General features: G+C 42.3%; 1 protein-coding gene across 4 annotated transcripts in view; it reads left to right on the top strand.

Annotated features, from left to right (window-relative positions):
* Positions 1 to 13406: 13406 nt before the first annotated feature.
* cpne5b (copine Vb) overlaps positions 13407 to 27805 on the top strand; it is a 602363-nt gene continuing 587964 nt past the window's right edge. For 2 of the 4 annotated variants that reach the window (XM_080209680.1, XM_080209681.1), the window contains exon 1: positions 13428 to 13534. In XM_080209680.1, coding sequence (XP_080065806.1) covers positions 13428 to 13534 — 107 coding nt within the window. Of the gene's footprint in view, positions 13535 to 27805 lie in introns of all 4 variants that reach the window. The other 2 variants (XM_080209682.1, XM_080209679.1) reach the window with 2 other exon arrangements.

Below are 27805 nucleotides of genomic sequence, written 5' to 3'. Positions count from 1 at the left end.
TGATGATCCCTTTAGTATGTCAATAACAATACCATATGGTGATTAGCACTGCTGCCTCACTGTGCCAGGAACCTAGGTTCAATTCTGGCCTCAGCTAACTGTGGGTGGAGTTTGCACGTTCACCCCGTGTCTGCATTGGTTTTCTCCGGCTGCTCCAGTTTCCTCCCACGCTCCAAAGATGTGCGGATTAGGTGGATTGGCCATGCTAAATTGACCCTTATTGTGAGGGGAGTTAGTGGGATAAATATGTGAGGTTACTAGGATATGATCTGGGTGGGATTGTTTTTGGCTCAATGGGCCAAATGGCCTCCTCCTGCACTGTAGGGATTCTATGGGTGGGATTTTATAGCTTCGCCCCTCCTAAAACAGTAAAATTCCATCCGCGATCAACAGATCTTTCCACGGTCCACCCCTCACCAGCTCCAATTCCCCTGGTTTCGGGGTAGTACAACTCTGGCTTATGATTCTGCTATGCAGAAGAGAATTTGATAGAATGTGAGGAATTAAAGACAGAATTCTTCTTTTTTTGCAACTAAAGGTGGTTCTGACAACATCTTGCCCACTGGCCAGAATGTCGGGGTCCCATGCCAGATTCTGCATTAATTATACACAGGTGACTTCCCCTCTGACTCTCCTGGTGGACCAGCGGCTGACCATCATCAGCCGATGGGTTTGAAGGTCCTGGCACCACATGCAAACACCAGTCCAGCACACTAACATCATTCTCGCCAGCCCATCTGTCCCCACCAGACTGTGCAGGATGTCAGCAAATCAGAGGGGAAGGGTTAGCAGCCTCAAGAAGAAGTCTAATCCTCAACCCTCCCCCTGAACCCATTGCCTGTAAGATGCCCATATCCCACTTGGAAATCTACTCACTGCATCTGGAGTCTTTGTGCATCCCCCTCCATTAAATGATGTGCTATCTATTTGACCTCTTATGAATAAGCTTTTCACCCAGTCTTGTTGAAGTCCAGCTTCCCTCCCTTTGATCTTTGCTCTGCCTTCTATTGTTGGTTTTCTTCATTCACCCCCTTGCTCTACTGCTTACTATCGTGACCCCCTCATCCTCCATGTGCCTCCCCCCCTTTTCCTTCCATATTGCCCACCCCACCTTGTCTTTTTCAGGCTACACCATGATCCCAGACCCACTCACCCAGTCTCACCTTGCAGTCCACCCATGTCAAACTTCAGACCTTTGTTGTGGTGGCTACATGAGTCCTGCAGTGGACACTGGTGTTTGGCACCAGGGGAAAGGAGACCCCTGTATCCTGCAATCGCAGGAGCTATACTGGTCTGACTCGGTCACAAAGGAAAGTCCCTGGGTCCAGCAGCATGATGCTGTCCACTAAGACCAGCTCAGCATGGAGATGGAAGACAGGAATCGGTGTGCCCTGGCAATGTGGTTACAATGCTGTATAGTGTACTGGAGCAATGCAGCACAATGGCAGAAAGGTTGTTGCACTCACTTCAAAGTCTCTTGTGAACTAAGGACCATCTTGTGTGCATGCCACTCTTTATTAATTGGGTTTTAGACTGACCTAATTTCACTTTGGCATGATGCAAGATTGCAATACCTGATGGGATGCATCTGATTTAATGAGCATTCATGAGATGCAAATGAACGCAAATGACATTCCTGCTGTCAAGAAACGGAGGTAGGTTTGAGTAATCTATATTTGTTCTTATGTGTATTCAAAACGAGGAATAGACTTAAGTAGGTTTAACTTTGTGTTCCTGTGTAAGAAAGAGTTGAAACTTTAGTTAGCGAGAATGTGCAAACTCCACACAGTCACCAAGGCCAGAATCAAACCAGGTCCCTGAATCTGTGAGGCAGCAGTGCTAACCATTGTGCCTTCCTTACTTACTGAGAACATTATGATATAATATGTTCTATATTTTGTATTAACCTTAAATATCAGTGTACATCTATAAAGGTGTAGATGAAGTGAAGGAGTAGTTTATTACAGTCAATGTTTTCATTTTTGATAAGTGGTCTAATATTTTGTTAAATGTTAATTGGCCAACCTGTGACCCTGTTCATCCACTTCTCTGAACAAAGAATAAAAGCAACAGTCTATTGAGGCAGAGTTGCAATCTGGACTCTAACTGTCCAGTAGTGACGTCAGCTTGGGTGGTGACAATACCACCGGCCAGCAGGAAGGCCGGCTCACTGTTGACCATCATTGGGAGAATTGCAACATGTTTTTCCATTTGTAGGTTTCGACTTTCTGGTATTCTGCACTCTCATCCGCCACCAAACTAGCCAATGGCAGAATGGGAGAAGTCTGCCCTAAGACTTCACACTACATATTTTCATAATGTATTTATAAATACCATCATGGTTATTTCAAAGTACTGGCAAGAATCACACAGCCAGCTGAGAGGGGGAGCCGGGGTGTGGGGGGGTTGGGGGGGGGGGTGGGGAGCTGGTTGGGTGGTAAGGTGATGTAAATTCACTGGCAAAGCTGCAATTCAGAGATCGTGGTGCCATTTTTAAAGAGTCCCTTGATCTCAAAGTCAAACTGAAAGGCCTCCCTCACACACATGCTCCCTCCCTGCAAGGATATTGGGACCCTCCCAAGGACATTAAGACCTCTCTCCCAATCCCACGAACATCAGGACCGCCCCATCCCCCATGGGTGTGGGGAACAATCCAACCCTCGTATGCAGAGGGGCAGTTCCCCCCTCCTCCACCACTGAAGGATCAGTATACTTTCCCCCCAACACAAGGCAAACATTAGGATGACCCAATCTCCCCACTGCGCACCCCAACATTAGGGTAACCCACATTCAGTCTCCTGCCCCTCCACTAACAACACGGGCACAAGTCTATCCCCTTCTCTGATCATCCATTGCGCCCCCCCCCAACAGATAAGAGAACCACACCCCCTCCCAAAATGGGCCAACACAGGGCCTGCTTCTGGCTCCACCAACCTGGCACTGCCAGGATGCCAATGGTTAGTGCTGGAGGCACTGCCTTGCCATGTCCCTCACAACCCAGGTGTTGTACGTACCTCTGCACCTCCAGAATAGTCAACATGGCTGGTTTTCATTTTGGGAACCCAGTATTGATTCCCGCTGCATGACATCACACTGGCTGGGGGAACATTGAACACTCCTCCCCTCCCTGTCTCCCCCCTCCCCCCACCCCGCCCAGAAGCAATAGCGTTAAGCCATTTAATTATACTAATATGCAGTAAAATTCATGGAAATCTTTGGGCAGGTTGGGGGAGGGGGTGGGGGTGGTGTGGTGGTGAGGGATGGTGCAGTGAAAAAATCAAACTGAACTCTTGCCACTGCAAATCCTGTTATGGTCCTCTCCTGTGAGTTAACGATCATATCTAGACTTGTGTCCGTGGCAAGTAGGCCCTGAAAATTGTGCCTTATGTCCATTTGTGACATTCAGGAAACTCACACTTTGTTATCTCTGGACTGCCACTAAATCACCTTTGGTGGGCTGCACGGGCCAAATGCAAAGAGGGTTTTACAAGGGCCATCTGCAATTCCTAAGCCAGGCAGGCCTGCTTCCCCACTACAACAAAGGGTCTTGCAACCTTCCTTTTATTTCTTAATGGTTGAAACATTTAATAATTTCAGGGACTAAGACAGAGGATACGCATCCTTTGTCAAACACAGTGTGGAGAGGTGGGAGTCATGTGACAAGGTGGCTTGCGGAACAAATAATCTTAAAGCTCAGTCTGCTGTTTACCATCTCGTTGTCAGTCTCGCATAAAAGGAGCTCTGCCATGGTTGAACACCTGGCCTCATCTATGCTACTTCTGCTGAACCATCACATACAAGGCTGATTCATCTCTGTCTGCCTATTAGAATTTTGGCTAAGATCAAGCGTTGGATCAAGCCCAAGATGGGGTGGAATGCTTTATCTTGTCAGCTTGGATCTTGTTTGTCTCTCTTATGGGGTAAACACAGTAAGAAGTCTCACAACACCAGGTTCAAATCCAACAGGTTTATTTGGTAGCAAATGCCATAGCTTTTGGAGCGCTGCTCCTTTGTCAAGAAAGTGAGGGTTCTGTTCACAAACAGGGCATATAAAATATAAACTCAATTTACAGAATACTGATTGGAATGCGAATCTTTACAGCTAATCAAGTCTTAAACGTACAGACAATGTGAGTGGCGAGAGTATTAAGCACAGGTTAAAGAGATGTGTATTGTCTTCACACAGGACAATTAGAGAGATTTTGCAAGTCCAGGCAAGCCGTGGGGACTCTTATGGGGACCATGAATTGAATTCAATTGGAATTTGAATTTGGTTTTCGGAGCAAGCAAAGAGATGGATTTTGGTCTGCGCAGTCCACTCTAAGTGTTGGCTTCATAACTTTAAAAATGGAGTAAAAACAAATCTGTCTGCCCATCTCATTATGTGAAGTCAATGCCAAGAGAAAAAATGAATTTTACAGCATCGATTTCCAACCCACCATGCTCCATGAAGGGATACCTTATTGGACTTTGATTCTGGATTCTGGAACTCACCTGAAACAATATTCCTTTTTTCTGTGGTCTCTGTACTATAAATCATTTTTTTTCTTGATCCCTCTCTTTAACATCCCCCTGACCTTCTGATAGTAATAGCTGTTAACCTACACATTCAGGTATTTGCAGTAACAGTCCTTTTATGTAGGTGACATCTTAAAATCAAATTGATCTGTGAGTTAGTTAGAGTTTTATTTGTCAGTATTACCATAGAGATTAATTATATCCATACTTGTAGGTTCATCTTTCAGTAAATTCAATGTATTTACTATAGAATAGATATAATAATTAGAAGCTCAAATATTCAGAAAACATTTCTGTAAAAAAAATTGTTAAAAAATTTTGATTTTGGAATTTGTTTTGGCAAATTCTCTTGGCGAACAATCTCAGAAGCTAGAGGAGAAAGTAATAATATTGGCTGGAATTTTACCATTCTGCCCACCATGGGAATTGGAGTGGGTGAGGGGTGGACCATAGAAAGGTCTATTGAGTTCAGCAGGATCCTACGGTTTTGGAATAAGCAAGGCCATAAAATCCCGCTCATTGTCTGACCATTGGTTCCTGCTGCTATGATTAAATTGAATATGATAAAACCAAAATGAATAACCAGTAAGTGAAAGAAATTTCCTTTTGTGGAACAAGGTTTCTTTAGCATTATATTTCAAAATATCATCTAAATGTTGGTGAATGTCCTGAGTGAGTGTACAACCTGTTGCAAATTTTCACTGTTGCCAATCTGGTGGCACGGGGCATAAGTTACCAAGGAAAGTTTACAAGCATTTACCAGGTAATGAGTCAACCTAATATTGTCTGGCAAGGAAAGGATGAGGAGACTGGCCCTGTAGATGAATGGGAGGTGATTTCATTGAAGTGTACAAAATCCTTACAGGGCTCTCAAAAGTAAATATAGGGAGGATACTTCCTGACGGTCTAGAACCAGGAGGCACCATCTCAGAATAAGACGTAGACCATTTGGGACTGAGATGAGGAGGAATTTCTTCAGTCAGAGGGTGATAATACTTTGAAATTCCCTACCTCAGAGAGCTGTGTAGACTGAATTACTGAATATGTTCAAAACAGAGGTCAATAGATTTCTAGATACCAATGACATCAAGGGATACGGGGTTAGTGCTGGAAGATGGCACTAAGGTCAAAGGTCAGCCATTACCTGGTTAAATGGCAGAGCAGGCTTGAGGGACCAGATGGCCTATTCCTGCTTCTATGTTCCTAATTGTATCCAATTAAGTTGATACTATCCACTAATATTTAAGGTTTGTTGTAACGTCTGGTGACATTTTATAATTCCAGCCCCATGATGTTGTAATGATGAAAACAAAATGTCACATTGGGCAATTGAAATGAGAAGAGAAAATTTAATCAGGTAATTTTGCTCTAACAGAAAATGCTTAACAACGTGATAGAAACTGCAATTACAATAAAAGCTGGAATATAAACAGGTGTAACAATTGTATGGCGGCACAGTGGTTAGCACTGCTGCCTCACAGCACCACAGACTCGGGTTCGATTCCTGGCTTGGGCAGTGTCTGTCTGGAGTTTGCACATTCTCCCCGTGTCTGCGTGGGTTTCCTCCGGGTGCTCCGGTTTCCTCCCAAGACCAAAGACAAGGGGCATTGGCCATGCTAAATTCTCCCTCAGTGTACACAAACAGGCGCCGGAGTGTGGTGACTGGGATTTTCACAGTAATTTCATTAGTGTTTTCATGTAAGCCTACTTGTGAGAAATAAGTAAACTTTAAATTGTTGTTGGTTCTCCACTACTAAATCAAATAAACATTTTCCTCAAACTCGCAACTGCATGCCCATTGATTTTCAGAGAAATGTTTGATTAGCCAACTAATGCTATACATCTGGACAGGGGAAACACACAAACTTATTTTCACCACCCTCCAAAGTCCAAAGAAATTGATGCCAACTTCGGGACGTTCATTGCTAATCCAGATAAAGTCATCTTGTTTGGGCAATCGAAACCCATTTTGAGTACTATCACCACACAGCAAGATTAAGGGACTGAGTCCTATAACAAGCTATAAAAAGCTTCATTTTGTTGTTGCGATATTATAGTTAAGACACGGTTTGGTACATTCCAGGTATATGAAGTGCATCTTATGTTAAAAGTAGTCATCTTATTTGGGATGGAAGTATGGAGAAATCTGTAGCGTTGGGAAGGAAACTTAACTGCAATTTGGAGCAAATTTCTTGTCGCACCTGGATATAGATTGGAATATTTAAATGTTGAATTTTATTTTAAATTCAGTAACAGAAGTGAATGTAATTTGTACTCTGGCCCCATTCCTTCCCTAATGTTGGATTACTTTTCTTAGCAGCAAGGTATAAATCTTGTTCAAGTTAAATATTGGGTGGAATTCTCCCAAAACATTTCTAAGTATCATAACAGAGCAATCCATGTTGGACACTTGGACACGCTATGCAAATCCTCTCACAGTCAGTCATTTTTTAGGTTAATGTCGAGTTGCACGCCTATACTGGAGGTGGTGTTCGGTGGGGGGTGGGGGGGGGAGGAGGAGGAGGAGGAGGAGGAGGAGGAGGGATGGGATGGAAGTGACGGGTGGTGGAGGGGAGGAGGATGGTGGGGCCTAAATACATAAATGAGCCTGGCTTCAGAGCACTCAGGCACTGTTTTGCAAGCAAGCCCAATCTCAAGTGCACTGGGAGACCCCATCTCCGCAAATGGGGCATCAGGGCTCTCTTGATGGGTTCCCCTTCTTGACGCCTGGCACGACATCACAACACCCGACATGCCCCCCTCATCAAGACTCCTGATATGTCCCCACATTGTGGCTGCCTTCTTGATCCACCCCTGAACAAACCCCCTGTCAGGCCCCTACACCACCCACCAGTCCCTGCATAGCACCCCTGTCATGGTCCCTATTCAGGCTCCACCCACCCAGTACGGCCCCTGGCAAACTGGCAGTGCCCACCGGTACCTTGTCAGTGTCCAACTGGCACTGCCATGGTGTCAAATGGCCACTGCCGTGGTGCCCTGTGGCCGCTGCCAGGCACTGCCGGTGAGCCAGTTGGGCACTGCCAGGTGGACTCTGCCCAGCGGGCATCACTCCCAACCACCCAGGGGCTCCAATGGCTCTCGAACCCCACCCTGGCATGACCATTACGGCAGATCTCCACTAGTAATGATTTATGCTAGTGTGACCTGCCACTGGAGAGGTGGGAGCATTCAGTGAGAGGGGTGGGATCAGGTGCTGAATTTGTTAATGAAATTGAAATCCAGTCAATCTCCTGCAAATCTCATGGGTGGCATGGTGGCACAGTGGTTAACACTGCTGCCTCACAGCGCCAGTAACCCGGGATGAATTCCGACTTGGGTCATTGTCTGTGCGGATTTTGCACATTCTCCCCAGGTCTGCCTATGTCACCTCCAGGTGATTCAGTTTCCTCCCAGCATCCAAAGAAGTGAGGGTTGGGTTGATTGGCCATGCTAAATTGACCCTAGTGTCAGGGGAATTAGCAAGGTAAATATGAGGGGTTACGGGAATGGGTGGGATTGTGGTTGGTGTAGACTCAATAGGCCAAAAGGCCTCCTTCTGCACTACAGGGATCCTATGATTCTGTGATTCAAATCGGCCTCACAATCCGGTTCACGCCATTAGAAAGGGGCTGGTGAATCGCAAACCGTTTGGTGCCGAGTGCGATGATTTTTGGCCTGCGCACTATTTTCCCGGATTAACGTGATCTGCTCCTCCTGGCGCGCCTAGGTCGAAGAATCCATCCCCACTGTGTTACTGAGGTACTTGTTGCTGAAGACAAATTTGACCAATAGAGGGCTCTGCAGATCTGTACCTGAGCACTGTCAACATCACAGATTTTGGAACTGCTGAAGATTGATTACTCAAATTCTTTAAAAAAAAGACTGTTCCAAAAAATCATAAATCACACTTCTGAAAAACAAACACACGCTGGCTGTGGTATTGCTGTGAAAGACACAACGGCCCTGAGAATTCCCAGGTTTGTTGAATCACATGTTTCTCAGCAAGGTTTGGCAGAAGTCAATACCAGCCATGCGCTGCTACATAAATTGTAAACTAACCAACCAGCTCTTTATAAAAATGCTACATAAAATGATTGAATTCTGCATTTTCCAGGTATAATATTAGATCCACAAGTTGCTCATACTGCAGTTCAGGGTTATATACAAGATTCTCAGATAAGTGCTATTTATGACTGTCCTCATCATTTGATTGGCTTCCTATTCCTGCGACCATTCTGAGAGGAAACTTGTCTTCTATTGCAATCACAACTTTTGACACTGACCTTTGATTATTTCTGGCTAATGGCCTAAATGGTGGCAATTATTGGATGTTTGCTTTAAATAAAAACAGATCATTAAAACCATTTCTATCTTATCCTATTTACCATTCGCACCATGATTAAAGACTAGAACCCAAATTGGGTTTGTTTTCACCATGACGGCAGCCAGTCTGTGCCATTGCCACCAGTTTGCCGTCAGAACTTAATAACTGGTCAAGATGAAGATTTTCTTCATATCTATTACTTATTTGCAAAATATAATTTCATCTTCCTCAACGTGTCCATTATATTTTGTTCAGCGTCTTTTTAAATAGATGTTACTCGGATATGCAAATAGACACTCCACTTTAAGGCCATATTCATGCGCTAAGTCCACTTCACAGTCTCTTATAATAGGATATACTGAATGACTCCGGTGTTTTGATCATTTTGCAAGCATATATAAACCAGCATGTGAAAACACCTGATGATGATATATCCAGTTAATGAATAAATTACTTGCAAACTCACAACTGCGTTCAATTTAGATTCTTTTTTGTGTGTTTAGCATCAATGATGTTTGTGCTGTAGTTTTTCTATGTTCTATGTCTGTCATTACTGCCTTATTGCTTTAAGAGTTTGGTTTATTTATGTTTTATTAGGTAAGTTGCTTCTTTCCCAATTGCCCATGTTTGGTCCATATCACTCTAAACCATTTCCCTCTGTGTCCTTATCTAAATGCTTTATAAATGTTGCCATTGTACCTGTCTCAGCCACTTTCTCTGGCAGCTCATTCCATATACGCATAACCCTCTGCAGGAAGAAGTTGCCCTTCAGGTCCATTTAAATCTTTCCCTTCTCACCTCAAATCTATGTCCCCTAGGTTTCAATGTCCCTTCCCTGGGAAAAAGCTCATCCTATCTATGCCCTGCATGATTTTATACACCTCAGTAAGGTCACCCCTCATTCGCCTATGTATCAAGGGGTAAAGTTCTAGCTGGGCAGACCTCTCCTTATAACTCAGGCCCACTAATCCTGGCACCATCCTTGTAAATCTTCTTTGCACTCTTCCCAATGACTTTCCGAAAACAGGGTGATCAAAACTGCACACAGTAATCCAAGTGCAGCCTCACCAATGATTTATACAACTGTGGCATAATTTCTCAACTTGTATACTCAATGCCATGGCTAATGAAGGCCATTGTCAAAACTATTTAAGTGTCAGAATATCATAGTGTTTTTTTTAGCCACTATACACAGACCACCACAAACTTAATACCAATTTCATTCCCTGTGAATCTCTTCCATTACAACACTAAACTCAAAAACATAGCATACCATTAACAATCAGGTTGTCGGCAATAGTAATGGATAACATAGAGGATTAAGTAGGACACTTGATAGCATTTTAGAGCCACATGTGGGCCACTCCAAAATTTTGAATGAACAGTCATATTCCTTGGGAGACAGGACAGACACTGGTTCCCATGTACTAAGAAATAACTTGTATTTTTATGGTGACATTCAGGACCTCCTGGTGTGCTTCACAGTGAATGAATTATTTTATGAAGTGTAGTTCATGATATGATATACAACAATAGAATTCCCTGTACATTGCAGAAGGAGACAATTTGGCCCATCAAGACTGCATCAACTCTCCAAAAGAGCACCTTAACCAGCGCAACCCCATCACCGTAACCCAGCAGCCAAGTTTAGACACATTAAGATACAATCATAGTATCCTACAGAGCAGAAGGAGGCAATTTTGCATAGCCAATGCATTAACCCACACACCATTGGACTTTGGGAGGAAACCAGAGCACCCGGAGGAAACCCACGCAGACAAAAGGAGAACGAGTAAACTTCACACAGACAGCGGTACATCAAAACTGCATCGACTACGATCACATCCAGACCCTATTCCCATAATCCCATAAATTTACCCTAGGTAGTCCCCCTGACACTAAGGGGCAATTTTGGGAGGAAACCCATGCAGACAAAGGGAGAACGAGCAAACTTCACACGGACAGTGGCCCAAGCTGGAAATTGAACTCAGGTCTCTGGTGCTGTGAGGCAGCAGTGCTGACCACTGTGCCACCGTACTGCCCATCTCACAACCACCATCCAGATATCGGTGGCACTCTCTCCTCTGAGTCAGTGGGTTCCTGGTTGAATTCTTACTCCAGGATTTGTGCAGAAAAATCAAGGCTGCAGTGTAGTACTAAGATCATGCTACACCATTGACTGTGCTGCCCTCTTTTCGAGATGAAGGCTCAGATGGGTGTAAAAGATCCCAAGGCCGCATTTGGGAGAACCATAGAGTCCCTACAGCGCAGAAGGAGGCCATTTGGCCCATTGAGTCTGCACTGACCCAGCTTACCCAGGCCCATGCTGACTCAGCTTATCCATGGCCATGAACACATTGTTGTTCTTTGGGGGGAATTTTGCTGTTTGCAAATTAGTTGTCCGGTTTACAGCTGCCAACCAGACTTAAAAACGCCTCATTGATGGCAAAATGCTTTGAGGCTTCCGATGAGAAATGCTACCGAAATGCAAGTCTTTTCAGAAAATCAGTTTGAGTGATGTTGATTGAGGGATAAACATTGGCCAGTGCTCTAAGACAACTTCACTGTTCTTCTTCAATATAGTGTCATGGGATCTTTTGCTTTCACCCGAGATTTCACATGGGGGCTCTATCCAACATCCCTATTCTTCCGACAGTGTAGCACTCCCTCAGCGCTGCACTGAAATGTCTGGAACTTGAGGCCTCCACTATTTGATACCATTTCATTTGCTCCTCCCATAAAGATCTCCTGGTCGGGGAAAACTCACAAAGTACCATTTCCCAAGAAACGTGGTAGCCAATGTGCATTAAGAATGATGCATAATGAAAGCAAAATACTGCGGGATGCTGAAATCTGAAACAAAAACAGAAAAGGCTGGAAAATCTCTGACAACATCTGTGGAGAGAGAATAGAGCTAACAGGGAGAATTTTCCAATCCCACCCGCCACAGGAATGGTAGTGGGTGGGGACATGGGGCGGACCATGCAGGCGTCCATTGATCTCGGGCAGCATTTTCCGGTTTTGGGGTGAGCACGGCTGAAAAATACCATCTAATATATTGAGTCAGGATCCTGACTCAAAACGTTGGCTCTTTTCTCTGTCCACAGATGTCGTCAGACCTGTTGAGATTTTCCAGCATTTCCTGTTTCGGTTAACATAAGAAGTAGGAGCAGGACTTAGACCATTTGGTCTCTCCAGCTATTCAATAAGATCATGGCTGATCTTTTTAAGAATGATGCACATGGGATGCTGCAGGAGAAAAAGTTTAATTAAATAATTCATACATTATTTCATTAATATTTCAACTCCAGAGCAGCAAGATGTTAACGTGGAAATGCCATTTCTATTGCTAACTTGGACTGTGATACCGAAGCATTTGGAAATAGAAGTTTGTTTACTAGCTTCAGACGTTGATGCTAATTATTGGCGATTACTTTGCTTATAAAGCCCTCGAACCCGGCAAAGCATCTGTGAGACAAACAAGTTGAGCATGTTGCTTCACACTGCTGGCGGTGAGGTTTGCAGCAGGATCACATAGATTGCAGTAGGGGCTGGGCTTCGATGCATTACACCACGCGTCCTTTTACCAGAGTTGACTGTAATCCATTCTGAATGAAGAGTGGGATGGAAGATGCCTTCAAAAGTTTAATAGATTTGAGTGTGTGTGTGAAATCTCTCAATACTCGCTTCTCGAAGTTTGCCCTTTAGGGGGCGCGGAAGAGTTTCTTGTCAAATTGGTGCTGCAACTATTTTGGAATTTTAAAAAGTTAATGCACAATGAATTGATTTGTAGCTATAGGGTAAGTGGTGTAAGGAAGGAACAACCGCTTCTGCGTGAAAATGCATCTTTCACAAATAACGTGCCGTGATAAAGTTAAGAGTAAGTCGCAAAGTTTGTGCAACGAGCACTGGTTAAAAACTGCAAAATAATTCGGTCACTCCGCCAACCTCAATGTATCAATCAAAGTGGGACATTTTCGACCACGATTGTGACACTCGTGCCTTTATGGTTAGTGACAAGAAGGAGGGAAAAAAATCCAAGTTGTGCCATCAAAACGGTAGTTCAGGATCACATTGGCCAGTAAGGTGTTATTGTCGCCTTATTGTGGACGAATGAATTCACTTTGTTTGCACATTAACTGCTCATTATTAAGGAGCTCCAACGCACACAGTTGATGGATGTAACGTGTGCCTCTCGACACCTGGGAGAGAGTAATATTGGTGCCGCTGTATTAATGATGCCTCAGTAGACGGTTTCTAGGACTTTCCATGAAAGCTGACAGTGAGAAGCAGTGCAAGTTATCTTTAGAACCGGAGGGCGGAGCGTATGATTTCAGTCGGTAAACTGTAATTAAGGGAACGCGGGGTGAGTGAGCTGTGTGCGATTTCGACCGGGGGCTGCGGCTGAATGATATGAGTGCAGCAGCGTTCCAGTGTCAAGAGGCAAAAGTCTGGTGCCGGCTGCCCTAACTCCTGATTGCTGAATTTTTCCAGGAGGGCAGGCAGCCTTTAATTGCCATTCCTTGGGCTTTGTTGTGGTGTGACGTTGGCGCTGGGAGATCCAGCCTGGGATTACTAGATGCCGATGGAAGACGCGATGGACAAATTCGATGATATGGCTTCTGTGAGCGAGTTCGATCCAATCCAAGGAAGCATCCCGGCCACAAAAGTAGAGATTACCGTGTCCTGCAGGTAGGTGTACAAGCTGTGAGATGCTGACAGGAGCTACTCCTGGTAGTTGCGGGTGTCTCAAGTTTTATTATAAATGAATGAATGGAGATAGTGCAATTGTGAAAATACAGTTCGGTACCACCGCCTTGTGCTGGGGTGGCACACAATCATTGCAGGGCAGATCTTTTTATTTGATATCTGGCAGGTCATTAAGTTTGCTGCAGAAGGAATTCATTGACTTTGTCAACGTTAAGATCGCGAACCTTGAGACAAATTTGTGGAGGCGATAAGTGAGGTGTGAACACATTTACACTAACACCAAGTGAAGCAAGCACCCGGGTATGTGAGTAACTTCAGGATATTATTTTTTTAAAAAAATTCTGATACAGAAACACCACCTTTCAACTTGAGTTCCGTTTTATCCAAACGGTGAAGATTGTATATTTGAACACAACCTGTAGACACAGCCAAGATTCATCTGCCCAGTCATCGGGGTTGTTTTAGGGTTAGTTGTAACACCAATTTGAAATGATCGGGGAGGGACTATTTCTGTCCAAATCCATTTAAAAAAAAAACACGTTTTAAATGGTCCCTACTAATCTAACCGGATGACTAGTTGGTCACCAATTGATTTATTTATTACCTTTATTTCTTGCCTCAACTAATTTAACCTAATGATTAATTGGTCACCAATTGATTTTTTATACTTCTTGCCTGAAATAATCTAACCTGATTGATTTATTACCTTTGATTTCGCTTTCGGTGTGTATTAAAGGAATGTTGTATGTAATAAATTGGGGTTCTTGTCACCCCATTCTTTTGGCATTCAATATCTCCTCTCGCTGTCACCACCGTTATCCTAATCGCTGCCTGTCATGCCGAAAGGGATGTGAAGAGTTCGATGACTGGGTTTCCTTGACCCAATCCCCAGGCACTTTCGCGCTCCCTCCTTCATTGGTCGCCAGAAGAGTCAATCAGGGCTAGAGCTCAGGAATTGCCAGCATGTGGATATCTGTGCGTTCAGATCGATGTTTCACTGAGCACCGGCAGAAGAGAAATTAAAAGACAAGTGATGAAAAATGTTACACCACTCACTATTACTTTTGATCTTACCTGCTGCTAAGTTTTGGGAGTTCGCGCCCCGTTTTAAAATATGTGCTATTTGGTAAATCTTGCTCGATTATTCATTGGAACAATCCCGTACTGTTGGAGGGGCATTTTGTGAAAATGTAAGCATGTGTCCCAAACACACTTTTTCCTATATGCCTGGTCAGATTAACCCTGGATAATTCTAACATGTTTCCAATTTTTAAAAGGATTATCATTTACATTCTGCTATTCAGCACACATGTGGAATAGCTGAGGCATTATGTAGAAAGCAGTGATTAAATTCTATCTACCGCCAATCCGCAGTGTAGGTGTCATATACAGATTTTTTTAAAAAATGATTCTTGGGAGGTGTTACTGGCAAGGCCAACTATTGTTGCCGTTCCCTGTTGAGAAGGTGGATCTTCTTGAATCCCCGCTTTCTGTGCGACTGAATGGACTCCCACGGTATCACAACCACAGTACAGGACTCAGGATGGTGTCTCAGTTGCAATTGTTGGTGGCCCTCTGCATTTCTGGCGTTTTACTTTTTGGAAGTGGTGGATGTGAGAGCGATGCTGCCATTGAAGCTTTGAGTTGCTGCAGTGTCTGGGGGGTGGCACATGGCAGCCAGAGTATATTGGTGGAATGTTGATCAAATGAGCTGCGGGTATTCTGTTCCGGATGGTATTCAGCCTCTCAAATGTTGGAGCTGCAGTCACCCCAGACAAGCAGAGAGTATTTCATCACACGTCAAACATATCTCATGGCTAGTAGATTGGCTTTGTTGAGTCAAGAGGTTATGACTTAAGAAAATTCAATCTCTTACCTGATCTAATAGTCCTGCTCTGTGCCAGTTAATAAAAGCTTTTTTAGCATTCCTCCCCTTTTTTTTTCCCCCCCCCAACCCCAGTTTTGCTCAAAACTATTTTGAGAAGCATGTTCTACTTTCACTGCAAATAAGTACCTGCTAATATTTTTCAAGGTTCAGTGCACAATGGTTCATTCATAGTTATGATTTTAGTGGGAAATCTGTGTCTTGAATTTTGCAAATGTACAGGCATGCTTAGATTGGAGTTGTTGCTGAATAGTTCACAGTTGCCACTGGAAATATGCAGATTTGTATATTAGTTTTCTAATGTTGTGTCATCACACAACTGTTGCCAAGAGATTGATCACCTTGGAATACACAATTTTTGGTACGCATTTGAGGCATGCAGGGTTTGTACCAACTCTCGGTCATTAATTTGCAGGAATGACAATATATCGATAACCGCTTTGGAGATCAAAGTAAATTACATTAAAATTATTGAAATTGGGGAATACGTTTGATAAATTCCAAACATAGCATTGGCTTGGTACTTACAGAAGATGTGAAGAGCACTCAAAGGAACTTCATGACATTTTGAAACTTAAGCAAATTTTCAAATGTTTCAGGTGTGTTGCAAATCAGTTGACATTTCATTTTGATTTTTTTTTCCCCCAGTGGGATCATTATTGGGTATCAGATTCTCTTCAGGAACTTTGGTTTCGTTTCACCGACACAATCACAAGCAGTTGTACTGCTATTTTCCCGTTGAAGGGAAAGTGCTAGAATGACCCATTAAGTAAAAGTTGGATCCTGATTTTAAATCTTTGCATGTGCCAAAATCATGTGGCTGTAAAAATAACCTTTGAATAGTAATCACAGTACAGGTGCAGTATATCTCCAACCTGGTACTGAACCATTTTTATCAAACTGTACAACAGACCTTAAGTCCTTTATTGGAGAAAGGGAATATTCTAACACTTGACTTTTAACAATTAGCTTTTTTTTTCTGCTTTCAGTGATAATGGGGGAAAGTTGTGTTTGGTCAGCAACATAACCAATCTGTCAGCTGTACTTCGTATTTCATGAATAGCTTTAAACTGGCAGTTCTAATGCGACTTCAACTTTGTTCTTATTTTAGCAGAACTTGTAACTATATACAGATACATTTTCATTTATCTTTGAACACTTAGTAATGGAAAGCTATTTAATCTTATTGTAATGTCCTCTTGTTTCACTACATTTTTTTTGATTTATTTTTATCACTTATTGGTATACAGTGAAAAGTATTGTTTCTCGTGCACTTATACAAACAAAGTGGACTGTTCATAGAGGAGAAGGAAAGGTGAGAATGCAGAATGTGGTGTTACCATCATAGCAATGGTATAGAGAAAGATGAACTTAATATAAAGTAGGCCATTGTTAGAGAATTTATAAGAGATCAAGTAGAGTTTTAAAAGCATAGAATTAGAGAGTATACTGCAGAGAGCTCAGAAGTCACCATGCTCTGGAACCATCTTGAGATCTAAAAACAGAAATACTTACCGCAATTTGTTTTATTTCTTCCACGCTGGTTTTCTATTCCCATTTCAATACATTTTTAAACTCACTCCATCTTGGCTTAGCTCTTATGGTTTCTAGAATATGATGTCTTTTATATGATCTTTTATCCATTGGGTCCTAGCTTCATTGACTCGCTCAGTAACCAGATGGCTTGATTTGTGTGTTCAGGTTTAGTGAATTATCTTTTGCAGATGTTTATGGTGCTTGAAATGTTTCAGAACAATGAATCATGATGTGATACATATATTGGGCAACAGTGCTGAAAAACCCATTAGTTTCACACAAGGCATCACTGTATCTTTGTTCCTTTTTAATGTTTTGTTAAGTACATGACCAGCAATTTGAGTGATGGTAAAATCTAGCCCAATGGACCTATATTGTTCTAGATACTTGCAGTGTTACCCAAATGAATTGCCCAGATTGGTGCTTTATCATTCATTGGTACTTAATTACCACAACCCAAACCATTAGTGTATATAGAGTAAGTTAAAATTTTACTTGGGCAAGGTTTAGCAACCTCTAGGCAGTAGAATTCTAAGATTTCAGGCACCCAGATATTTCTACCTTGTGCTGTTTTGTCATCTATTTCATTTCAAACACGGAACAAAAAAATGCGATTTTTTTTTGTGGTAACTATGAGATGAAAGAACCACCAACTAAATGATATTGCAATCAAAGTATACGGATAATTTGTAAAAGTAGAATATTATAGCTATGATATTCATACTCTTGATTCCTGGAGCTTTGAAAGCTTAGTTCTTTCTGATCTAATCATCAAACACAGAAGTGTTAGCAGACAAGTAGCAAAGCATTTGATAAGAGCAGTGTCCATAAGGCAAATTTGACTAATAGAAGTTTCATCCATGTACTTCATCTAGATTGAATCTGTATTATTAATGCATGTTGCATTGATTTTGTAAATGCCTTCAGTGCAGCTTATATACAGTCATATGCTCCATCAATGATGCTCCTTTTCATTTTGTACAGTAAGCAGAGAGATTTCACAGATGAAACCAATGCTTAGCATGAGATGTGCTGTCACTTTTTTGCCCTTATGCAGGATCTTCCTTGTTGAGGGATTATTGGTACTGCCATATCAGAGCAAGTCAGCAAATTCTTCATGTAATAAAAGCCCTAGAACTTCACATAGCAATTCCAGAAGTATGGACTAAATTCATTATTTTTCAGTTATGCTTGAATGGAAAATGAAATGGTAACCTTAACTTTCTATTGGATTTTTTTTTCAGAAACGTGACTCCAAGATGATATGGTTTCAAACTTGCATATTGTCAATTTGCAGTTTAGAATTAAACACGTAGATGACCGCTTCACAAAGTGCTTAGCAAATTGAAAGTTTTGGCTGGAATAACATGAGATATGAGCAATAGATAAAGAGATTTATAAAGGTATCATTAAAATCCTTATTGGGCCAAATGGCTGCTTCTACAATGAACTTGCCCTGATGACAATCCCACCCAGGCCCAACCCCTGTAACCCCACGTACTTTCTTTGCTAATCCCACTGACACTAAGGGACAATTCAGCATACTCAATCAACCTGCACATCTAGAGTGGGGAAGGGACCTGGAGGAAAACCATGCAGACATGGGGAGATGCACAGTCACCCAAGGCCAGAATTGAACCTGGGTCCCTGATGCTGTGAGGCAGCAGTGCTAACCACTGTGCCACCGTGTTGTATTATTTAAACTGCTTTGCAAGCCAACTTTGAGAGTAACAAATTATGAAGCTGTGCTGCATTCAGATTTTTACATTGAATATTGATACCAACAACAAAGTAAAAGTAAAGCTTGTTTATTAGTCACAAGTAGGCTTACATTCACACTGCAATAAAGGTACTGTGAAAATCCCTGAGTCGTCACACTCCAGTGTCTGTTCAGGTACGCTGAGGGAGAATTTAGCATGGTCAATGCACCAAACCAGCACGTTTTTGGTACTGTGGGAGGAAACGGGAACACCCTGGGATGTTACAGAATGTGCAGACTCCGCACAGATAGTGACCCAATCCGGGTCCCTGACGCTGTGAGGCAGCAATGCTAGCCACCGTGCTGCCCAGCCTGCACCTTTTTTTTTTGATGTACGTAAAGAGGTCTTGTACAAAAGAACATACTGGCCACAGTTGATTTCAATCCACAGAGCTAACTTATTTTATATAAGGTGTCAGCAGTGCAGTCAAAATGTTACAGGATGTCTAATTTTCCATTTACTAAACCAAGACTTGCTGGTGTAATGCCACAAGGCCTGTCAATTCATTAGCATACCAAGCATATTGACAAACATGTCATGCGAATATCCACATGTTAAAGTGGGCCTCAATGGTTTGAAAGAGCCTGTATTACAGTACTTATTATCCATGCTCATGGAACTAAATAGTGAGTGATCATTGTGCAAGCATGCAGACCTTGAATCCTACAGTGCAGAAGGAGGTCATTTGGCCCACTGAGTCTGCACTGAGCACAATCCCACCCAGACCCTATTCCCATAACTTCACACGTTTACCCTGCTAATCCCCCTGATGCTAGGGTCAATTTAGCATGGCCAATCCACCTAACTTGCATATCTTTGGACTTTGGAGGGGGGAAACCTGTGCAGAGTCCACACAGACAGTGACCCAAGCTGGGAATTGAACTCGGGTCCGTAGTGCTGTGCAGCTGCAATGCAAACCACTCTGCCACTTAACGGCCAGCCATTGATGTCATCTATATGGATTTCAGTAAGGCGTTTAACAAAGTCCCTCACGGTAGGCTGGTAGAAAAGGTTAAGGCACATGGGATACAGGGACAGGCAGCTAGGTGGATTGAAAACTGGCTGGGCAATAGGAGACAGAGAGTATTAGTGGAAGGGTCCTTTTCTGGCTGGAGGTCAGTCACCAGTGGTGTGCCGCAGGGCTCAGTACTGGGACCTCTCCTCTTTGTAGTATATATAAACGACTTGGAAGAGGGTGTACGTGGTGTGATCAGCAAATTTGCGGATGACACCAAGATGGCAGGATTGGCAGATACTGAGGAGGACTGTCAGGTGACACAGCAGGATATAGATAGGTTGGTATATTGGGCTGATAGATGGCAGTTGGAATTTAATCCTGACAAATGCGAGGTGATGCATTTTGGAAGGAATAATGCAGGGAGGAGTTACGTGATAAAAGGTAGACCGATTAAGAGTATAGAAATACAGAGGGACCTGGGAGTGCAGGTTCACAACTCTCTGAAGGTGTCGACACAAGTAGAGAAGGTTGTGAAGAAAGCTTATGGAATGCTAGCCTTTATAGGAAGGGGTATAGAGTATAAGAGCTGCCGTCTAATGCTTCAGTTGTACAGAACATTGGTTAGACCGCATTTGGAGTACTGCGTCCAGTTCTGGTCACCTTACTACCGGAAGGACGTGGAGATCCTGGAGAGGGTGCAGAGGAGGTTTACCAGGATGTTGCCTGGCATGGAAGGACTGAGTTACGAGGAAAGGTTGGAGAAACTGGGGCTCTTCTTCTTAGAAAGATGGAGATTAAGGGGGGATCTGATAGAGGTGTATAAAATAATGAAGGGAATAGATAGCGTCAACAGTGGTAGGCTTTTCCCTAGATTGGGGACAATTAGGAGGTCACGATCTAAGGGTGAGGGGGGAGAAGTATAATTTGGATACGAGAGGAAGTCTTTTCACGCAGAGGGTCGTGGGGGGGGGGTATGGAACGCGCTACCGAGTAGGGTGGTGGAGGCAGGCACGTTGGACTTGTTTAAGGTTTACTTAGGCACATGAGCGAAACAAGGGTGGAGGGTTATAGTAGAGGGTATTAAATAGGGTCAGAGCCTCGGGATGACACCGGAAATGTAGTTTTATATGTTAATGTTTTGTCTTTTAATTCCACAGGTGTCTGCCCACCTTGTTGTCAAACGAGGGGCATGCACACGGTGGGTGGTGCGTGGGCTGCTCTTGGAGGTTCCGGGAGTGGCCTAGTACTTCGTGTCGTTGTGTGTGCTTAATCCTGGACCAGCAGATGGGCACCGCAACAGCTCAGTGACTATCACTGCTAGCTGTGCAGATACATGGATTTGGGCCTGTGTCTGTGGGAGTTTGCGCATTCTCCCTGTGGTTGCGTGGGTTTCCTCCAGGCGCTCCGATTTCCTCCCACACCCCAAAGATGTGCTCTTAGGCTGATTGGTGTACCAAATTGACATTATTCTCCCCTGAATCTGGCTACATTAGGGGTTCCACTCACATACACACAGGGCAGGGTAGGTGTAGGAAGATGTGGCAGCGCGGGCTCGTTGGGCCGAAGGGCCTGTTTCCCGTGCTGGGTTGTTCTTTGTTAACCTTTTCACACAAGTCAAATGTATAATACAGGCTCTCTGAGGAGAGCAATAATTTTAGAGTAAAGCAGACATTTATAAAGGGACGGAATTGAAATCTGTTGAGTTATAGAACTATTTATAATAGTTTTCAGCAGTGAAAACTGAGGGACGCAAGCAACTTTGAAATCAACAAATAATGTTGGGGAGTGTTGAAGTGGAAATTTTCCTGCTTCTTGACTGTGGTAGAAAGGCTCAACAAAGTTCATTCAAGCAAAATAACTTGTCTTTATTTCCAAAAGACTGCATGCAGTATTGACAAAAACTTGAGTTCAGAGACCCGTCGTTACAACTTGCTAATTCTTCCTCCAGTCACTCTTGCATAAAGAATCGATTCAGTATTTATACATAATCATTACCAGTTTGCATAACCCGAGCTTATTCAGGAAGTTGATCAAATAGTGGCATCAAAAATAATGGTACAACCTGCTGACCTCCTAAAACTCTTTGTCTCATCATTCATACCTTTATCTTGTCCTTTTGATAGAACAGAAGAAGGTCGGTGACTCCTTCATCCCTGACCTTATCTTGTCTTGCTCATACAGCCCTACGTTATGCGGAGTTAGCCTTATCAGGTCTTGACTTTCTCCGGTCTTATTCATGTCTTGGGTTATGTGGAGTCAGTTTTCCTCATTTTGTACCAATTTTCCCATCATGCCACTACTTCATACATACAACTTCCCAGGAGGATTCCATAGTAGAATAATGGTCTCTAGTAGAGCTGATGTGTTGGCCAAGTTTTTGTTAATCTGTTGAAGATGTTGGTGATACTGGTTTAGTGGCTTTTGCTACCAAATAAACCTGTTGGCCTTTAACCTGGTGTTATGAGACTTCTTACTGTGTTTACCCCAGTCCAATGCCGGCATCTCCGCATCATGGCTCTAACGTAGCTAGGTGTCAAATTTACTTGTGGTTTGACCTAGGACAATGTTAAATGTACTATAATGTTGTAGGTTGTTTTCCACAGGACCATCTTTCTAATTGATTTGATTGTCACGTACTGGGATACAGTAAAAAGTATTGTTTCTTGCACACTGTACAGTCAAAACATACTGCTCATGAAGTAAATGGGAGAAAAGGCTGCAGAGCAAAATGTTCCAGCTTCAGATTGGGTTTGGAGAAAGATCAGCTTAAAATGTGATTGGACTGTTCAAATGTCTGGCAGCAGGGAAGAAGCTGCTCTTGAATCTGTTGGTATGTGTTTTCAGAATTTTTTTTCCCTGACGGAAGAAAGTATGCCCAGGGTGTGTGGGGATCCCCAATTACGCTGGCTGCTTTCCCAAGGCCGTGTGAAATGTAGATGGAGTCGATGGACGGGAAGCTGGTTTGTGTGTGTGGCCTGATCAACATTAACTACATGTTTTGCATTCGAGCAGGAGCCAGACCAAGTTGTGATACAGCACAGAAAGCATCTTTTCTGGATGTATCTGTAAGAATTGGTCAGAGTTGTAGTGGACATGCTGAATTTCCTTTACCTTTGGTAAGCTTTAACTGTAGTGTCAGCATGGAGGTTCCAGAACAGACTGATCTGAACGCCCTAGAAGCTTAGGACCATCTCTACTTTCCCACTCAACCGTGTTTGTCTGATATGAAAAAGTTGAAGCACCCTGTTGTTAGAAACTTGTGCCTGTCAGCCTTCCAACTTCAAAGTCAGCAAATCACATTTGAAAAATTAATAAAACACACAGCCAACAGCAGTTTCCTGTTTCCTTTCACTGACTTTGCATTTCTCTGGCTTCGTTTCAAAGAAAATGCCAAGTAGCTTCCAACCCATTAACAATTAGTGTCCTGATTGATCTCAGAATTGGTTTGAAAACCTTCCAGGATTTCCTTGTAATCTCAGATTAATTTCCTGAATAGCAACCCACTAGAAAAATTATAAACCTGGAAATACAAATGCATTAATTATATTGGAGAGGGGAATTAAAGCTGCTGAATAAACACATTTGGGGGAGGATGGGGATTATGTTAGCAAGTAAACACAAACTGTGTTGCAGCCTACCTGCCACTGGGAGATCAGCTAGTTTTATATTCCTGAACTGAATCCCACTTACCTGGTTATTGCACAGAGAAACTCTCTCTTGTGCCTGTCGCTGAAGATCTTTTTCAAATTCTCTTTGAGCAATTGGAACCATTATGTTAATATTGCCTGGCACTGCCTTTAAGAGTTCTGTAGTTTTCAGATTCATGTCTCTGAAATGGGCAAATGCAAGGTTTCTTGGTAATGTCAATGTAATTTTTAGCAGAGGAAAGGGACTGGAGGGATACAAATTGCCAGGGCCTGATGGCATGCGTCCTAGGTTTCTGAAAGAAAGAGCTAGTGCCACCAGTATACTTGCATTGGAAGAAGTATAGTGAAGGTTCACTAGATACGTTGAATAAATTGAGTGAGTATTGTTTAGGACCGGACCAGAAACTGCAAGTTATTTTATGAGGTCTAGACTCTTAACTTTTTGATTTTGGCATTTGCGTGAGCATCTGTGTTTCATTCCAGATATGCTTCAAGTTATGCACTTGAAAGCTTTGTTCAAACTTTATTTAAGAACATGGTTAGAATAAAAAAAAAATAACTTTTACCAATTAAAATACTTAGACATGAACAGCTAGCTATCTCTGTTGTTCCAATTTAAAGCAATACCCTTCTTCAGATTTTGTTAGCACAGAACAAGCATGCTCTTGTGATGCTGGATTTTCAGTTTTGAACACTTCTGGACAGAGATCAAGGCAGCATTTCCAGAGAAGGATATATCCTCAAAACAAAAAAAACTTAAGACAAGTAAGCTTAGTCTCTAACTCCAAGTCTCCAGACTTCAGAAAGTGAGAGGTGGAGGGGAAGTGAGGCTAGCAGGCCCAGAGACTTCCTTCCCCGGCCCACTAATGATATTAAATTGTGTGTAAATTCACATTTAAATAAATTATGCAGCTCCGTGCTGATTTCTGGCATGGAGCTGACAGCATCGGAAATTTGGCTGCCGAAGACGCGCAGAGGCTGTGGCGCTCAGCGGGGAGCCCGCAAAACGGCCTCCGCTAAAATCTCCCACCCGCTGCGCTATAAAAGCAGCACAGCAGGCTGGAAGAATCGTCCTCTACATAACAATTTTGTTCTCTAAATGTTCCACTCCTGACAGTTATTCACTTGACTCACTGGTTCTCCAGATCTGGCTATACCTTCATTGTTGGGCTGTATCATAACAATTTTTAACACATTTCAGAAACTCTTTCCCTTTTGGCATTATTATTATTATTATTATTATCCCACTCTATATGAAGATAATTGAAGTTCTCCTGTTGTTCAGCATGCCTGTTATTTCTGAGCAACTTTCCTCTTCGTATAAATACATTTCCCACTAACATTTTGCATCATATTTAACTACTGTTAAAACAAAGTTGATGCACTGAAATTAATGACCCAAGGAGCAGTTTTGCAAATACTCATTTGAAAGCAGCTTTATTCAACTTCCACTGAGAGTCATTGCTGCACACCTGGCAGTGTAGCTCTGGTCGCAGTAAGGCAATAAGCTGAAACATAAACAAAACCCATGATACCTCCGGTAGGTCATTAAATGTGCTGAAGCTGCATTATTGTTTGTATAATCATGGTTGTTTTTCCACTTCCATTGTTGCTATCTTTTTCCACTATTACTATGTGCCTGATGTCCCACAACACCTACTTTCAGATGAGATTAAAGCCAGAATGTTGGTGGCCTCATAGCACCATGGTTCGATTCCTGGCTTGGGCCACTGTCTGCGTGGAGTCCACGTTCTCCCCGTGTCTGTGTGGGTTTCCTCCTGGTGCTTCAGTTTCCTCCCACTGTCCAGAGATGTGCAAGTTAGGTGGATTGGCCATGATAAATTGTCCCTTTAGTGTCAGGGAGATTAGCAGGGTAAAAATGTGGAGTTATGTGGATAGATCCTAGGTGGGATTGTAGTTATTGCAGACTCATTGGACCGGATAGTCTCTTCCTCTGGGGGGATTCTATGATTGTGTGCGGTTGTGGCCTGCTTACTCAAGAAAGAGAATATACTGACCATAGCGGCAGTGCAACTAAGATTCACCAACTAATACTGGGGATGACAGGATATCTTACGATATCTATAGTAGCCCACTGAACCTACTCAGCTATTTGTTTGATTAACCGCGGTTGTTCTTCCACACAATCTTCTTCCACTGTCCCTGGATCCCTTGATGTCATAGGCATTTTGAAATCTATCAACCTTAACTTTCAATGTAATTCATAATTGAGACTCTACAGCCCCTAGAGAATTCCAAAGGTTTACTGTGCTGTGGTTGAAGAAATTCCTTTTTCATCCTGGTCCTAAATGGCCTACCTCTGAGACTGTGTTCCCTGTTTCTAGGTGCCCCAGCCATGGGAAATATTTTTCTTGCATTGAGTAACCTGTAAGAATTTTGTACACCTCAATGAAGAATCCTCTCATTCTTCTAAATTCTAGAAAATGCAATCCCAATCTTGTCAATCTCCTCATAAGACGATCCTTTCATCTCCAGTATTAGTTTGGTGAACCTTAGTTGCGCTGCCTCTACGGTCCGTATATTCTTCCTTTGGTAAGCAGACCATAACTGCACACAATAGTCCAGTTTTAATCTCACCTAAACTCTATACAACTGCAGCACCCCTTCCTTATTTCTGTACTCCAATTCCCTTGCAATAAAAGCTAACATCCATTTGCCTTTCTAATTGCTTGTTGCATCTACATATTAGCTTTCAGTGACTCACACAGCTCTAACAATTTGTTATTTTTGTGTTGCTGGATTGTAACATTAATAGTCATGTTGAGTTTTTTAGCTCACTGGAATAATATGTCACTGCCCATCCCGCTCCATCTGATTAATTAATGTTACAAATTGATCTGTGCTTTACATTACAAACCTTGTATATTGATCATTGTTTTCTAAAAAAAGTCCACATTGGAGCTGATCTCTGGAATCAAGAGTTCGTATACAGTCTAGAATTGAATAATGAAGATCACATCATGCTAATATGCATTGAGAGTAACATTAGTTTTGATTTTTTTTGATCTCCAGTGACTGTGAACACAATTTTTTTTTTCCTAATTAGATACCATAATTTAGACCTGATTTGTATTCCCACACATGCAAAAGGCAGTTTTTATAAAAAAAAAATTGAAATAGATTTCTGGGCCTAGGAAGCATTTAAGTCAGAGTTGTTTTTCTCTTTCAGGAATTAACTGAAAAGATCTCTTTATAATTCACCTCATGTATTCTCAATGGATGCAGTGTGGTAATATAATGTAGTGATGTCGGGGCTGGATTCATGAGTCCAAATAAAGCTCCAGTAACAAATATGTAGTTATTTTACTTTAGACATCTAGTTAATAAAGGTGATCACTTCTGCAAAGAGGCAGTCATTTTTTTTAACAATTACAAAATCTCTCACATACTTTGAAAGGAATGCCCTTGTGGTGTTATCCTTGGCTATTCATGCCAAACATGCACTCTTGCCAAAATCTAAATTTCTATCCATGTCCTCCTTGTGGCATTGTTCATGTGTCATTCTCTTATCTCTATTTCTCTCTGTCATTTGACTTTTGAATTTGCTTTGTCTCTCTTTGCCTGTATTTTTCTCAACCTGTCTCTCTAAATATCTGAAACTTCTGTTTGTATTTCTTTCTGCTCTTCATCTGTCTTTCTGTACACCTCGTGAATTTTAAACTTTGTTTCTCTTTCATTCCTCTCACACACATTATATATGTGTATATGCGTGCACACACCCTATTTTACAATTTTCTGCATGTGTAAGGTACAAATATTAGTGAGACAACCTACAAAAAGTCACAATGCTGACAATTTGTAGGAACAGATGGCTGAGTAAATTTGCAAGGTGATAAAATGGTAAACCTCTTGTGACATTGTTCATGTGCTTTTCTCATTTCAAACTATAGGTGCATCCCTTGCCTTTTAAACGGGTAGCTTAAAGACATGAATCTTCAACAAAGACTCCAGTGAGAGGAATACCTTAGTAGCAAAATGAATAAAGTTCATACATTTATTTCATACTAATTTTGGCCTACCTGTGGAGGATGGTACCTTGCAGTTGAAAGCTAGAGATATCTCCTATTATCTGTTTCCCTGATCAGTTTTGTGGTTCTACAGCTCAGTTGGTCCCCTAGTGCACTTCAGAATTGAAGTCAAAACATCACTTCAGGGAAGCGGCCTTTTAAATGTGTGTTGTAATTTCAAAATGATTAGGCACTTCATATGTAAGATTTATATTAAATTCAGAATATTTAATAGTTTTGGGGATTTTGGTGAAAAGCCTGATTGCTGCTGTAAGCCATTGCTGTACCTTTTCTCAGCTGTGTAATCCAAGCATGTCTATTGGAATCTATGTGGGTGACTTCCTTCTGGATGAATCTTAGTAGAAAAGGTCCTCTTTGTGTCCTTTTTTTTTTGGGCCAATTGGTACTTCTGGGGAGGACTCTTTTTTTTTTTAAATTG

Source organism: Carcharhinus amblyrhynchos, chromosome 22, assembly GCF_965287045.1.
Source record: "Carcharhinus amblyrhynchos chromosome 22, sCarAmb.v2.hapA, whole genome shotgun sequence".
NCBI classification, from domain to species: domain Eukaryota; kingdom Metazoa; phylum Chordata; class Chondrichthyes; order Carcharhiniformes; family Carcharhinidae; genus Carcharhinus; species Carcharhinus amblyrhynchos.
Note: the sequence above shows the minus strand (reverse complement) of the source record. Positions and strands in the feature narration are given on the sequence as shown.